The 14,770-nt window shown below is 33.0% G+C and overlaps 1 protein-coding gene across 1 annotated transcript; it reads left to right on the top strand.

The window, feature by feature from the left end:
• Window positions 1-4,388: 4,388 nt before the first annotated feature.
• LOC115710259 (HIPL1 protein) lies at window positions 4,389-9,381 on the top strand. The gene is made up of 7 exons (XM_030638614.2): window positions 4,389-5,278; window positions 5,385-5,542; window positions 5,907-6,704; window positions 6,793-7,009; window positions 7,776-7,954; window positions 8,139-8,380; window positions 8,726-9,381. Exons 1-7 carry the CDS (start codon window positions 5,185-5,187, stop codon window positions 9,132-9,134), a joined length of 2,097 nt encoding a protein of 698 aa, XP_030494474.2. The 5' UTR covers window positions 4,389-5,184; the 3' UTR covers window positions 9,135-9,381.
• The last annotated feature ends 5,389 nt before the right edge of the window (window positions 9,382-14,770 follow it).

A 14,770-nucleotide genomic window follows, 5' to 3' on the forward strand; every position in this document is an offset into this window, starting at 1 on the left:
GTTTTTAATTTTTAATTTTTTTTTCCATAACAATACTTCTTTTATTTTTATTTTTAATTTTTAATTGTAAAGCTAGTTTCTTATATATTGTTGCTTAGGTCTAGGATTGACTTCTATCAATCAATCCATCATTTTACTCTCTTTTTTCTTCTTTCCTTTTTATTTTTAATTTATTTCAGTTTTTAATTAAATCTTTTTAACTTATTAGTTTAACTTTACAACTTCTGAAATACTTTCATGACAAAAGAGAAGACTTTGACTAGGCCATTCAACTGATATAAGCATGTACAAATAAATTCGTACAATTTTAATGTCATTTTCATTCTCGCTGGACTAGCTCAAAGCCACGTCGAAATAATTAGATAACAAAATAAAATAATAAGAAACAATTACCGATGATATTCTATACTTGAAAAGAAAACGATCTAATTCATGCTTATAGTAGTATTGACGTGAGTAGAGTTATAAAATTAATATTAGAAAAGTATTAGGACAAACATGATTAAGATTTATGAGTAAAGGTGGCAAAGCTAATAGATTAGATTAACTCCGTCACTCCCATTTTTATATCATCAATGGGTAACAATGAGATTTATCATGGATGTTGATGTTCAAAGAGTTTTTCCTGTATTTTAGTTTGTATACAGTTGTTTTGTAGTTTTATTATAGTTTTGCTACTTGCATATGTTATTTCACTATAAAATTAATATGCAACTATTTGCACAAAACTTACTATGTATAACTACTATTTCTTAGTCCCCATCAAAATAAATTCTTGCATAATATATAAACTATCATAAAACGATAATGCAACTATAAGGCAACTATTTGCACTTGCATACAGTTGTTTTGTAGTTTTATTATAGTTTTGCTACTTGCATATGTTATTTCACTATAAAATTAATATGCAACTATTTGCACAAAACTTACTATGTATAACTACTATTTCTTAGTCCCCATCAAATTAAATTCTTGCATAATATATAAACTATCATAAAACGATAATGCAACTATAAGGCAACTATTTGCACTTGCATACAGTTGTTTTGTAGTTTTGTTATAGTTTTGCTACTTGCATATGTTATTTCACTATAAAATTAATATGCAACTATTTGCACAAAACTTACTATGTATAACTACTATTTCTTAGTCCCCATCAAATTAAATTCTTGCATAATATATAAACTATCATAAAACGATAATGCAACTATAAGGCAACCAAAACAAAAAATAAATCAAAATGCAACTGTATATAACGTAGATGTATTATTCATGAGGTTTTTTTTTTTTAATTTTTCACATCATACATTGTTTTGGATTTAGTGGGAGCTCCAGATCTGTTTGTTACAGATCTACATTTCATGAATATAGATTTCGATATTAGGGAGAGTTATTTTGATCGAATAAAATAGAAAACAAATGTGTAATTTCAGTTTCTTCACAGTTTTTCTGATTTTTTTTTCGTCATTTTCAGTTTAGATCATTGCAGGTATTCTTTTCCAGTTGATTTTGCCAGAATTAATAGTTGTATTTTTCTCGTTTTGGTTTCATTTTGGTTGTTTTGCGGTTTTGAAACGAGCGCGTATTTTCATCTTCATGGTTCGCTCTGTACAGCTGAAGGCTTAGTGCATGTGGTATTTTTGTAAATATTTGTATGTGGACTGTATAAATGTTTAATGGGCCGGCCCAAAGTATTTTTGTAATTTTTTTTCCTTTTTTGTATTTTTTTGTTTTTTTCCCTAATTTTAATACCTATTTAATTTCATTTTTATAATTTTTTTTAACTCATATATATATATATACTAGATAACTTAACCGCCTATCGTGCAGTATAAAATCAATGTGGTATATAATTTATGTTAATTTATTAATTATATTACAGTTTTAAAAACTAATTTTTTTTTACATTTTAATTTATATCTTGTTAATTCTTCTTCTTATTGTTTTAATAAAAAAATAAAAAAAATGATTTAAATAATTAGTATAACAACAAATCACCATAATTTACTTTATTTTTATTACCTTAGTTCTTCTTCATTTTTTTTTTTTTTTTTGAAGAAATTTCCTTAGTTCTTTTGAATAAGTGATATGAATGATTAAAAATATAAATCATCTACCATAAAAATTAAATCCAAAAGGTATACAATAATTATGGTAAAAAATAAATACCATATTCTTATACTTCTTAAGGTATAAATACAATACACATATGCATATATATATATATATATATATATAATACACATTTGTTTAAGTATTAGAAGTGATAATATATAACAAAGTTTAAGGTGGTGTTTGCTATAATATATCCTATATAATCAAATATATATCATAAATATAATAAAATAGTTTAGTATATTTTTTTATTTAATAAATAATTAAAATAATAAAATAAAAATACTTGAATAATATAAAATTATTTATGTTAAACACTAATTTAATATGAATATTAATTTTTTAAAATATTTTTATTAATTTTTCTAATCATTTAAAAATGTTGACCAAGGTTTTCGGCAACCAGTTAAATAATATATAAGAAGAGCTGTAGAAAGTTTAATGCATGGGATTTTTACGTGGTTGGGGCATTAATGAGCCTTAGTCCACGAGTCTTTGTAATTAATGAGAGTATTTATTACAGAGAATGTTCTTGGTGGATTTCTCTCCTGTTTTCTCTCTTTGATTCCTTTAAACCCAGAATGTTTGACCCTTTTTCAGTCTATTTGCGGGGTATTTATAGTATTTTTCTGGAGTGGTCCCTAGGAATGGATCACTTGTCTTTCTGTGTTAGCTTCATAGGGGCACACATATTATTCCCAACAAATACATGATAGTAAATACATGACCTATACTGTAGGTATCTTAGGAGCTAGGTGGATATAATCTTTTATCCCCTCTTGATTGATGTGATTCCTCATAAAATAGCCGTCACTAGCCTTATTGATTATAGTGTAATAGTATATGTATTATTTTATAAAATACCGTAAAAATATAAAAAAATACTTTAAATGTAAAAATGTAAAAAATTTTAAAAAAATATTGCTTGTTAAAATTTTAAGTAAGATTTGCTTTGTATCAAAATTCTCACTATCTGCACTGCAGTAGTCATACCTCGTTTTGTTTTGGTTCTTTTTTAAAGAAAATAATGGTAATTATTAGTGATAATCTCCAAATATCGTTGTAAAATAAGATCGAAATGGTATCTTCTGGATTTTTTCTTTGCTGCTTTTAGACTGTATTTTCTTCAATAAATATTTGAACAAATTATTAGAATTTGGGGATAAGATGAAAGAGGTTGCATCTCAAAACCAATTGGCTATGGGAGGAGTAGCCCGTTCCTATTATATATTCTATTATCTTTCCACATATTAACAATGTGGGACTCTCTAACATCCCCCCTCAAGATGGTAGCTATTTTATTTGCTCACCATCTGGACAACTCGATCATAAGCGGCTCTTTTTTTTGGCTCACTATCCCTAATCACAAGTGACTCTTTTTGCTCTACTTTTTGGATCAGTACTTTTAGATTTTTGGTGGCTCTTTTTATTTTTGGCTCACTTATCCCCGAATCACAAGTGGTTTTTTTTTTTTTTTTTTTTTTTTTTTGAATTTTTGGTGGCTTTTTTTCGGCTCGATTTCTATCGGTTTTTTTTTTTTTTTGGGTTGGATAGTCACTAGAGATTTTTTTTTTTTGTTTTTGCTCTGTAACCATGTTAGAATTTGTGATAAGGTGAATGCGGTTCCATCTCAATATCAATTGGCAATGGGAGGAGTAGCCTGTTTCTCTTATATATTTTATTATCTTTCCACATATTAGTAATGTGAGACTCTCTAACACAAATCAATTCGGTCAAAAGAATTACCACACTACAGGACAGGCTTTAAGGAAGCTTTTCTTAAGGTCTCTATTAGAGGACCCACTTTTTCTCACAAGGCAAAATCCCATTTTTCTTCCGGCTCAAATTTTCTATTGATTGTTAGAAATTTTAGGATTCTTTATTGAAAATCTATTTTATAATGAAATATAAAATCCCATATTTTCACATTTTTCCCAGTTGACCTAAAAAAAGGGAAGTTATTTTTTTTTTTCTAATAAAAAAAAATTCATTTGTACATTTTCATAAAGCAGAAGTTGTGCAAACATATCTAACCGAGAAGATATTGTGTTAGTTTTCTGTCCTATATGGTCACACCTAATTACAGGCACACAGCCAACTCTTTTATGTAAAATAATAGTACAAGACATTGACCCACTTCTTATTATTTTATCCTTTATATGCATTGATGTTACATGTGGGCATGACCTTTTTATATTTATCCAGAAGAAATCCATGAGCAGACAATTTTTTCCTTCTCAATTGTTTACTATAAAAGATACTTTCTCAACAGAAAAGGCAAAATATATAAAATCTGAGTGTAGTGAATATTACACATCTTATCTTTGTTTTTTTTCAATTTCTGTAATGGTTGGATAAAATTGCCACTAAAGGCCTTTTTGTTAATAGATTTAAATGGTACTTTCAAGTTGGGTCTTTTACACTGCTTTTTACATGCCGTATTGATTTTTGTGCTGGTTTGAACACATTGAACCAACTAATATCTGCACATTGAACCAAGTCCAACCAAGATCTATACATGTTGGTTTTCTAAGGCTAAATAGGGAGTTGGGTCTTCTCAACCACTTCCATTGTCTCTTTTTCAGCAGAGTCAACCATCTGTTAGCTGCTAAAGGTTGTGTTTGTTTCAGTCTTTAATTCTCGAGTTTATTAATTTTAGTCATACTTTCATTAAATTAATAAAGGTTGTGACTTTGTGAGAGTGAGAGGGAGAAAGGGAAAAAATAATTGAAACCATAAATTTTTCTAGCTAAAGTCAGATAGGAAGAGCCAATAGTTATTGTCTGAAGATTTCAAGTGGGGTACTGATAAATAGGTGAAAAGGAAAGAAAGATTTTACAATGATCTCCTTCCAGATGATGATTGGAAAAAAATGGTTTTAATATTAGTATATGAACGTGAGAAGGGCTAAGCCAATAGTGAAGACCAATACAGAAGGATAAATAATAGTTTAACAAGAAGAAGAATGTTCAATTAAATCTTCTCTTTCATTGGACTCTGCTTAAGTGGATTAAGAGAAGAAGGCATGTTCTAGCAAAGTGCTTATCTTCTCTCCAGTTTCAGGTTGTGATGGGAACCGTTTTGGCCACTGCTGGGCTACAACTTTTTGTCTTGTTCCTGCTGTTTAATCTTTCCATTTCACTTCCTCTATGCATCAATTCAAGTGGGTTCTTCTTCTTTAGATCTTTCTTTTTGTCTTTTTTTCCTCTTTGTTTGAAATTTCTGTGCTGCTTGTTAAATTTTCTAATACTATGGTCTAATTAATATAGGGGCACCATTTACTCTGACTACGCCACTGAAATTTTGTCCTTACAATGAGACAACATGCTGTAACTCCAAAGAAGATCTACAGTTACAGAAACAATTTCAAACAATGAACATCTCTGATCTTGGCTGTTCTTCTCTTGTCAAATCAGTACTTTGTTCGGTGAGACTCTTGCTTTCTCTTGTCAAATCAGTATTTTGTTACTTTGTTGTGGAAGCTTTATAATCTTGTTGTCCCTAGCGGCTAGAATTGAGAGATTTATAGTCTAATCATGCTAGTATAATCTGGTCTTATTGTTTGTCAATCTTTCTTCTTGAATATTTGTATGTTTAGAGATATAGAATTGCATAGACAATAAATAGATTTGGATTTCATAAGGAAATTTCTTGGCTTCTTGCTTGCTATTGCTGGAGACCATTTAAAGTTATCATGAACTAAGCTTTCTCCCTTTAAAATTCTCTGTGCTTTTGTTTTATGTGTCAGTTTTCTTAAACTTTTACCATGTGTTTATTTTTTGTTTTTGTAGAAATGTGATCCTTTTTCGGGTGAGCTGTATGTGACTAGTTCTGAAACCCGGCCGGTTCCTCTTCTTTGCAATTCCACTGTTTCAGCAAATTCCTCTCAGTCGAGCCAAGCAGTGAATAATTTTTGCTCCAACTTGTGGGATACCTGTCAAAATGTATCCATATTGAACTCCCCATTTGCTCCTCCATTACAAGTTCAATCTGGATTACCAGTAAAATCCAATGTTACCAAATTGACTGATGTGTGGCAATCAAAAGCTGATTTCTGTACTGCGTTCGGCGGACCTTCTTCTGATGAATCAGTGTGTTTTAATGGTGAACCTGTTACTCTAAATAATTCTGGAACCCCTACACCCCCAAGTGGCTTGTGCCTTGAGAAAATTGGCAATGGGTCTTATCTCAATATGGTTGCTCATCCTGATGGTTCTAACCGGGCATTCTTCTCTAGTCAACAAGGGAAGGTTTGGTTGGCAACCATTCCAGAAGAAGGATCAGGAGGGGCAATGGAGTTTGATGAATCAAGTCCTTTTGTAGATCTAACTGATGAAGTTCATTTTGATACAGTGTTTGGAATGATGGGGATGGCTTTTCATCCAAATTTCGCACAAAATGGCCGATTCTTTGCTTCGTTCAACTGTGATAAGGTTAAGTGGCCAGGATGTACAGGAAGATGCTCATGTAATTCAGATGTCAATTGTGATCCTTCAAAAATAGGTAGTGATAATGGTGCGCAGCCATGTCAATATCAAACCGTTATAGCAGAGTATACAGCAAATGGCACCGCATCTCAGCCTTCCTTGGTACAGCTCTATATTTGTTAATACATTTTTCAGTTGCTTTATCATCTTATTTACCATATTTCAACTAAGTCTTATGTCCTTTCTCCAGGCAAAAAGTGCTAAACCAGTAGAAGTGAGAAGGATATTTACCATGGGCCTTCCCTTTACATCTCATCATGGAGGTCAAATTCTCTTTGGTCCGGAAGATGGGTATTTGTACTTCATGATGGGAGATGGTGGAGGTGTAGGTGATCCTTACAATTTTTCTCAGAACAAGAAGTCATTACTTGGCAAAATCATGAGACTTGATGTTGACAACATACCAAGTAAGTAACAGCAGCAACAGCTTATTCATGAACCATTCATTTTGTGCTGATGGAAAAATGAAGAAAACAAGTGAAAAAAAGTACTTTTAGTTGTAAAACCATGCATGCTGTATACTTTTATCCCTACATTATGCTAGGAAGCTAATGTACTTGAGTAATTACTATTTAGAGTAATTTGCGGCAAAACCCCCCCAACTATTACTTTACTTGCAAAAAACCATCCAACCTCATATTTTGGTGGGAAAACCCTCCAAAGTACTGTTCCGTTAACATTTTTAAGGTGCCGTCTGTCCAACTCCTAATTTTGCCTACGTGGCAATGACATGTCACTAAAAAATTATCCTATGTGGCCATATTTTACAAAATAAAAATAAAATTTTAAGAGTAATTTGTGGCAAAACTCCCCCAACTATCAATTTACTTGCAAAAAACCATCCAAAAAACTTTAAGGTTGGATGGTTTTTGGCAAGTAAATTGATAGTTGAGGGAGTTTTGCCGCAAATTACTCTTAAATTTTTTGTTTTTTATTTTAATTTTTATTTTGTAAAATATGGCCACATAGGATAATTTTTTAGTGACTTGTCATTGCCACGTGGACAAAATTAGGACTTAACGAGGCTGAATAGACGACACCTTAAAAATGTAAACGAAACAGTACTTTGGAGGGTTTTCCCACCAAAATATGAGGTTGGATGGTTTTTTGCAAGTAAATTGATAGTTGAGGGGGTTTTGCCGCAAATTACTCTTCTTTCTTTGTTGTTATCAGGTGCTGCAGAAATTGATAAACTTGGCCTGTGGGGAAATTACTCTGCCCCTAAGGATAACCCTTTCAGTGAAGATAAGGATTTACAGCCTGAAATTTGGGCTCTGGGAGTGAGAAACCCGTGGCGCTGCAGTTTTGATTCAGAAAATCCTTCTTACTTCATTTGCGCTGATGTTGGGGAGGTTAGAACTACTTAAAACAATAGTTCTTTTTTCCCTTTTTTTCTTTTCTGATTGCTGAAAATTTGCTCTTGTGGAGGTAGTAATCAATCAATATGAAACCTATAGCAATTTCACAATTAATGTATCTAAGTTGAAATTTTCCAGATACCATGTTTAACACTCTTTCGAACACTATGATCCACAGGATACATATGAAGAGGTAGATGTCATCACAAAGGGTGGAAACTATGGCTGGCGTCTTTTTGAGGGTCCTTACCCTTACAATCCTCCACAAGCCCCTGGTGGAAATACATCTGTAAAATCCATTAACCCAATTTTCCCTGTATTAGGATACAACCATTCCGAAACTAACAAAAATGAAGGATCAGCTTCAATAACCGGGGGCTATATCTATCGGTCTAAGACCGATCCATGCATGTATGGAAGGTAAATAACTCTTTCTTCCTGCTGTCTCTCTTTTTTCTTTTTAACTTATTTGAAGGTAAATTGCTCTTTGTTCTACTTTCTTAATTCTCTAATGCTTTAAAAAAATCAAATGAACTGGTATTTGTTGTCTGTATAAAATGAAATGTGGAACTCACAACTTATAAACATATGACCAGTGAAGATTACAACAAAATCATTACATCCCAAGTAAGAAAAAGAAAACATGATTACACAAGTGGCCTTAGATTAGAACAGTGATATCTTTTTTCTTCTCAAAACTAATGTTAAACAACCTTCTTTGCAATATGTTTTGATCTATGGCAATATATGAAATCCAATTTTCAGGTACTTGTATGGAGATTTGTATGCAGGCGCCATATGGGCAGCTGAGGAAAAGCCAGATAACAGTGGGACCTTTAACACTAGCAAAATTCCTTTCAGTTGTGCAGCAGACAGTCCTATACAATGTGGAACTGTCCCAGGAAGCACACTCCCGAATTTGGGATACGTTTTCTCATTTGGGGAAGATAACAACAAGGATGTCTTCATTCTAGCCAGCAATGGTGTTTACCGAGTTGTTCGTCCTAGCCGTTGTAAGTACACTTGCTCAATGGAAAATGCAACTGATTCTAGTACAACTCGAAGTCCTCCTCCTTCTCCTGGTTCTTATGCAAGCCGGTTAAGTGACTCATACTGTAGCATTCTAGTGGTGCTAGCTTCTTTTCTCTTAATTCTTTTCATGGGTGTTTTCTAGTAGCATACTGCTGTATCTCAATTTCGTATGGAGAAGAGATTGTGAGAGAGGAAAGTAAGAGTTGTTCTTGTCTCATTGTCATGAGACACTTGTACCATAGTAATTAGCAACTTCACTATTTTTTTTGTTTTTCCTTTTTCCATGTCTCAACTTGCATTTAGCTCAGATTTTTGGCAAAGATTCATTATGGTTTGAACTTCTTTGAATAGTACTCTTCCTAATAAATAGAAAGTTGTGCATTTATCTCATTACAAAACAATCTTGTGTTTTGTAAGGAAAAACTAAAATAAAAAAAGAAGCTGTAAAAATGTGTAGAGGAAGGGACTACAGTTATTCTCATGATACATTAAATGAATATTCCAATGAAAAAAATTGCATGTTTGAATCAGTATAAAGGCTCAAGAGATTTTGATAGTCAACATCATGTAGTTACAGCGATTGATTTGTTAGCTTTAACCAACAATCCATTATCATTTCTATGTCATTCTTGTGTCATTTTCATTACAAAAAAAAAAGAGGACCCGCTTTTAAAAAGCAATAAGAATTTTGTAGGGATAGTTTAGTAATACTTTTGTTGGGATATGATTTTGTCCCGTTATTGTACTTTCACGTATTGTAATCCGTGATGTACGGCAGCCGTCAGATGAGGGAGTTATTTGATCTGACAGCTGAGATTGATCTAGGGGTAATTAGGGTTAAAAAGTAGAAACGTACCCTGACACTCATTTAATGTACCCTGAGACCCATCTAATGTACCACAGAATACATTCCGTGAAAGTACATCACGGGACAAAATCATATCCCTACTTTTGTTTTTTAATTTTTTAATTACAAAAATAAAAATAAAATTTGTATTTTTAAAACAAATATGTGTTCTACAAGGGAAATTTGATTTTATATACTTAAAAAATTAAAAAATTTTATTATTAAACCAAAACTTTTCAAAATAAAAAAACTATGACATTTTTTTCAAAACCCCAAAAACACCCCCCTCACAATTCAAACTCATTCTCTCTCTCTTTCCCTCAAACTCTCTCTACATCATCTCTCTCTCTCTCTCTCTCTCTCTCTCTCTCTCTCTCTCTCTCTCTCTCTCTCGCATCCCACAACCGCCCACCCTCACCACCACCTCCGACCCTCACCACCACCTCCGACCACCCGCACCAACACCCTCGACCCAGCCCCCCTCTCTCGGACCACCCAAACTTCGCACCCCCTCAGCCCCACTCTCTTTTCCTCTCTCTGAAATCGCAAAAAAAAAAAAAAACATACAGGTCCGATGGTTGGACCATGGGGTCCGACCAATCGGACCCATCGGACCCATGTTCCGACCATCGGACCGCATGTTTTTTTTTTTTTTTTGTGATTTCAGAGAGAGGAAGAGAGAGTCCAATCGGACCCCATCGGACCCGATGGTCCGACCATCGGACCTGGGGGAAATTTTTTTTTTTTTTCGATTTCAGACAGAGAAAGAGAGAGAGAGAGAGATGGGGTTGAGTTATGAGAGGGGTATTTTTGGGTTTTAGATAAAAGTGTCATATTTTTCTTAGTTTGAAATGTATTGGTTTAAGAATAAAATATTAAGGTTTTTTAAGTATAGAAAATCAAATTTCCCTTCTACAATCACTTTTATTTTTTAATTTTAAAAACAGAAAATAAAAGTGTAACTTTCATTTTTATTTTTATTTTTTAATTTTATTTTAGTGGGATCCAAGTTTAGGTATGGGGCTGGGGCCGGAGCCGTGGTCCGAGTTTGGGATTGTTACTGGGGCCGAAGTTTGGGTCTCAAGGTCCAAGTTGGGGTCGGAGTCTAAAATATTAATTAAGAAAAAAAACTGTTTAAAAAAATTTTGAAAGTGATTTTTTGTTGTTTTCAAAATTTTAAAAATTTTGATTCTCAATTAAAAAATTGAAAAGTGAAAAACAATTTTATAAAATAAGTTTTTGGAAAATATTTTCATTTTTTTAATTAAAAAAATAAAAAACTAATTAAAAAAGTGTTATCAAACACACTCATAACTTTTTAAAAAATATGAAAACAGAGAAGTACATATGTTTCATTTATGTGTTATTATGTTCGGGAAATTTGAATATCTACGCATTAATTTGGGGATAATTTTTTTCCCTAATTGAATACATATGAAAATTGAAAATATGTGATAATTTTATCTAAAACTTTATACTACCCCTCCCATAACTCAACCCCATCTTTCTCTTCGTCTCTCTCTCTCTCTCTCTCTCTCTCTCTCTCTCTCTCTCTCTCTCTCTCTCTCTCTCTCTCTCTCTCTCTCTCTCTCTCTCTCTCAACCGACCGAACCACAACCCCCAATCCCCCTCACCACCGCCCAAAGCGCCAGCCCCTCACCACCGCCCAAAACGCCGGCCCCTCACCACCGTCCACAACACCGTAAACACGCACCGACGGAAACCCAAAGCACCATCCACGAACCGAACCCACGCCCACTCGACCGAACCCACGCACGCCATCTCGACCGAACCCACGCACGCACGCCGGTCGAACACCACTGGAGAAGAAGAAGGTCCAATGCCGCGCAAAAAATTCAATTTTTTTGGGTTTTTAAGGTCTGGTCCGATGGGCCCATCAGACCCCATTGGACGGGCATCGGGCCCATCGGACGGGGCATCGGGCCCATCGGGCCTCCGACTTCAAAAACCCAAAAAAACCCATCAGACCTCAAAAATTTGGCATCGGGCCCATCGGACCCGACCCCTTAAAAGCCCAGAAAAATTGAAAAAAAAAAGAGTTTTTGAGAGGGGTATTTACGGGGTTTTGGAAAAGTGGTCATATATTTTCAATGTAGAAAAGTATTAGTTTAGGGAAAAAATATTAGGTATATGTAAGTATAGAAAATCAAATTTCCCGATCTATTGTTCTATTGATGAACAAAAACCTACTTAAAAAGAAAAACATAAAATTCCTAGAAGAATATACCATAAAATAGTGCATCAACATAGAATTTACATTTTCACAAAAATGTTCAGTGGGAGAAGTAATATCATGAAACCAGATTGCTCATGAAACTAAAGGGAACCTTCTCTAATAGGAGGTGACGGAGGATGGGATAGCTAGAAAATTCAGAGTTGGTCGGATGTATGAGAGACTCTTGTCCAACTGTCTAAAGTGACTTAATAAATAATTTTTCTCCCAAAAAAAAAAGATACACATCACACCAACCAGCTCAAATCGGTTGGGCGGTGGCGGCTCGTGTGTGGTGTTCAAGTGAACCTTTGTGTGACTAAGGATCTCACATAGCACATTTTCACCAAGTTTTTAATAATTCATAAATAAATATTCTAACAATCTCCCACTTGAATTTTTAAAAATATTTTCATCGAACAGTAATCTAAATAATAGTATTGAGCATAGATAAATGAATCTTTCAATTTAAACCTTTGTGTAGTGAATACAACTTAAAATATACTAGAGTGACTCGTAATCTTGAACTCTGTATCTAACGATGTACCACACACAACCTTTCTAGAGTGTAGTCCAAAAGTTCGTGCTTTAATTGTCATGCTCGTCTATCCCAGTATAGTGAACTCTTTAGAAATTTGCCCATAATTTTATAAGAAGCGACCCCAATACCACATTCACGTATGTGAGTCTATCAAGAGTACTCCTGTAGTTTGGTACTCCACTACATATAGAGTATATATATCTCATTAATAGTTTCTATCATCTAACTTTTTATCGCTTCAAGAATTCATGCTTCACTTTTCTTATAACAATATCATGATCTCATTCTTATAACTTCATAACTTGTTATTACCAATTGAATCTATTTCTTGAGATCTCTGGTCACCATTATGAGTGACTCATCATTCTAAGGGAAATAATCCAATTCCTTTTGATGTTTTAAGGGCTTTCTCTCTAGCTAAACCTTTCGTCAAAGGATTGGTTAAGTTCTCATTAGTGCGTACATGTTCCACTCTTACTGCTCCAATAGAGAGGAGCTCTCTAATAGTACTATGTTTACGAAGAATCTGTCGTCTCTTATCATTATAATAGTAGTTCTAATTTGCAATAGCAGTGCTAATATTACAGTGGATTAAAATAGCTAGTATCGGTCTTTCTCGTAAAAGGGATGTTAGCTAGCAGGCTTCTTAGCCAACCTGCTTCTTCACTAGCAGTAGCTAGTGCTATCAATTGAGACACCATGGTGGATTGTGCCAAAATAGTTTGTTTCTTTGATTTTAAAAAAAAACACCACCTGCTATACTAAAATATAGCCACTAGTTGCTTTGGAGTCATCTGATAATGTGTTCCAATCAACATCGATATATCCATCAAGGACAGCTGGAAACTTCTAATAATATAATCTAAGGTTCATGGTTCTCTTTAGGTATCTGAAGTGTTAGGATTTATGCCCTGAAAAGCCTATAAAAAAAATTCTGATTATTAATAAAAATGTTTTACATTTTGATATATGCTTGAATGTTAAATTATTAATATTTATTATTGAATAATTTATATTAAATATCAAAAAATTTCTTATTCATATATGAGATTATGACTTGTAGCTATACAGACAACTAAGACCACTTAGCTATAAATAAAACAGTCAGCAACATATTAAAGTTATGAAGTCTTTAATGAATAGTTGCTAGTACAATTCACTGATGCCTGTTCTTCAGTGCAAGTAATCTCAATTCAGATTACAGATGTAGTATGACATCAAAGTGAGAGTGTATATAATAGAGATTATATATGAAAATAAATGATATGAATGAAGCTGTCTTTATTAACATGCCATTTATCATAAATATCTAATTCATATCATAACAATGATCAATAGTAGATCGACCTAAATCCTGAGTTATCATGAACTTCTGATCATGTTATTAGTTTCTTCAATTCACTCGTTAAAGTTTCTTAGAGAAGATGATTCTTACAACTTCTGTTTTGGGAAGCTAATAGTTTGGATGGCTGGGAGCATGATTTACAATTATGGAATCTTGACTTTCCTAAGGATCGAATGCTGGTTCCCTTTAAGTGTTAATTTTAGAAATGGAATGTTGTGCACAAATTTAAATGGGATCTAAATTATACTTCCACTAGTGAATTAATGGTACTAAAAGATAAAGAAGTAATTAGAAGGGTAAAACGATAATTTGACCAAAACTAATTACGAATTAAAACATAGAAGACTAATCACTAGAATTGATTATATCAATGGATACTTAGTAAATATAATTCTATAATTACTAAGAGTTCAATTCCATATTTTTAGTGGAGTAACCATGGAATTAATAAACAAGAATTATTTGGTTGATGAGACTCAATAAAAAATCTAGTTTATTGGAGCTTAGAATTTTAGGTCTACGGTCCCGTGAATCGCCACCTTAAAATACTATCAAGGGTAGAGATAAAGGGTAGTATAATATTGTTCGGAAAAATCTATTTTGAATTGGTAAAATAGTAATTATTTATTTTTTGTAATAAATAAGTAATTTTTCAAATAAATTAAATAGGAAAAAGATAAAAATTGTTAAGACAAAATTTGTCAAGACAAGATTTGTTGAGACAAAAATTGTCAAGACAAAAGATGCCATCTTTGTCCTAAATAGACAAGGGAGGCACCTAACATATAACCTATCCCTATGGAGTTTGTCTT

Source organism: Cannabis sativa, chromosome 3 (assembly GCF_029168945.1).
Source record: "Cannabis sativa cultivar Pink pepper isolate KNU-18-1 chromosome 3, ASM2916894v1, whole genome shotgun sequence".
Classification (NCBI taxonomy): domain Eukaryota; kingdom Viridiplantae; phylum Streptophyta; class Magnoliopsida; order Rosales; family Cannabaceae; genus Cannabis; species Cannabis sativa.

What these genes read in the sequence shown, in the direction of transcription:
- LOC115710259 (XM_030638614.2), top strand. Translation starts at nt 5,185, where the DNA reads ATGGGAACCGTTTTGGCCACTGCTGGGCTACAACTTTTTGTCTTGTTC. An exon ending in CCGCATCTCAGCCTTCCTTG is followed by an intron (nt 6,705 to 6,792) that starts GTACAGCTCTAT and finishes TCCTTTCTCCAG; the next exon opens with GCAAAAAGTGCTAAACCAGT. An exon ending in TTTGCGCTGATGTTGGGGAG is followed by an intron (nt 7,955 to 8,138) that starts GTTAGAACTACT and finishes TATGATCCACAG; the next exon opens with GATACATATGAAGAGGTAGA.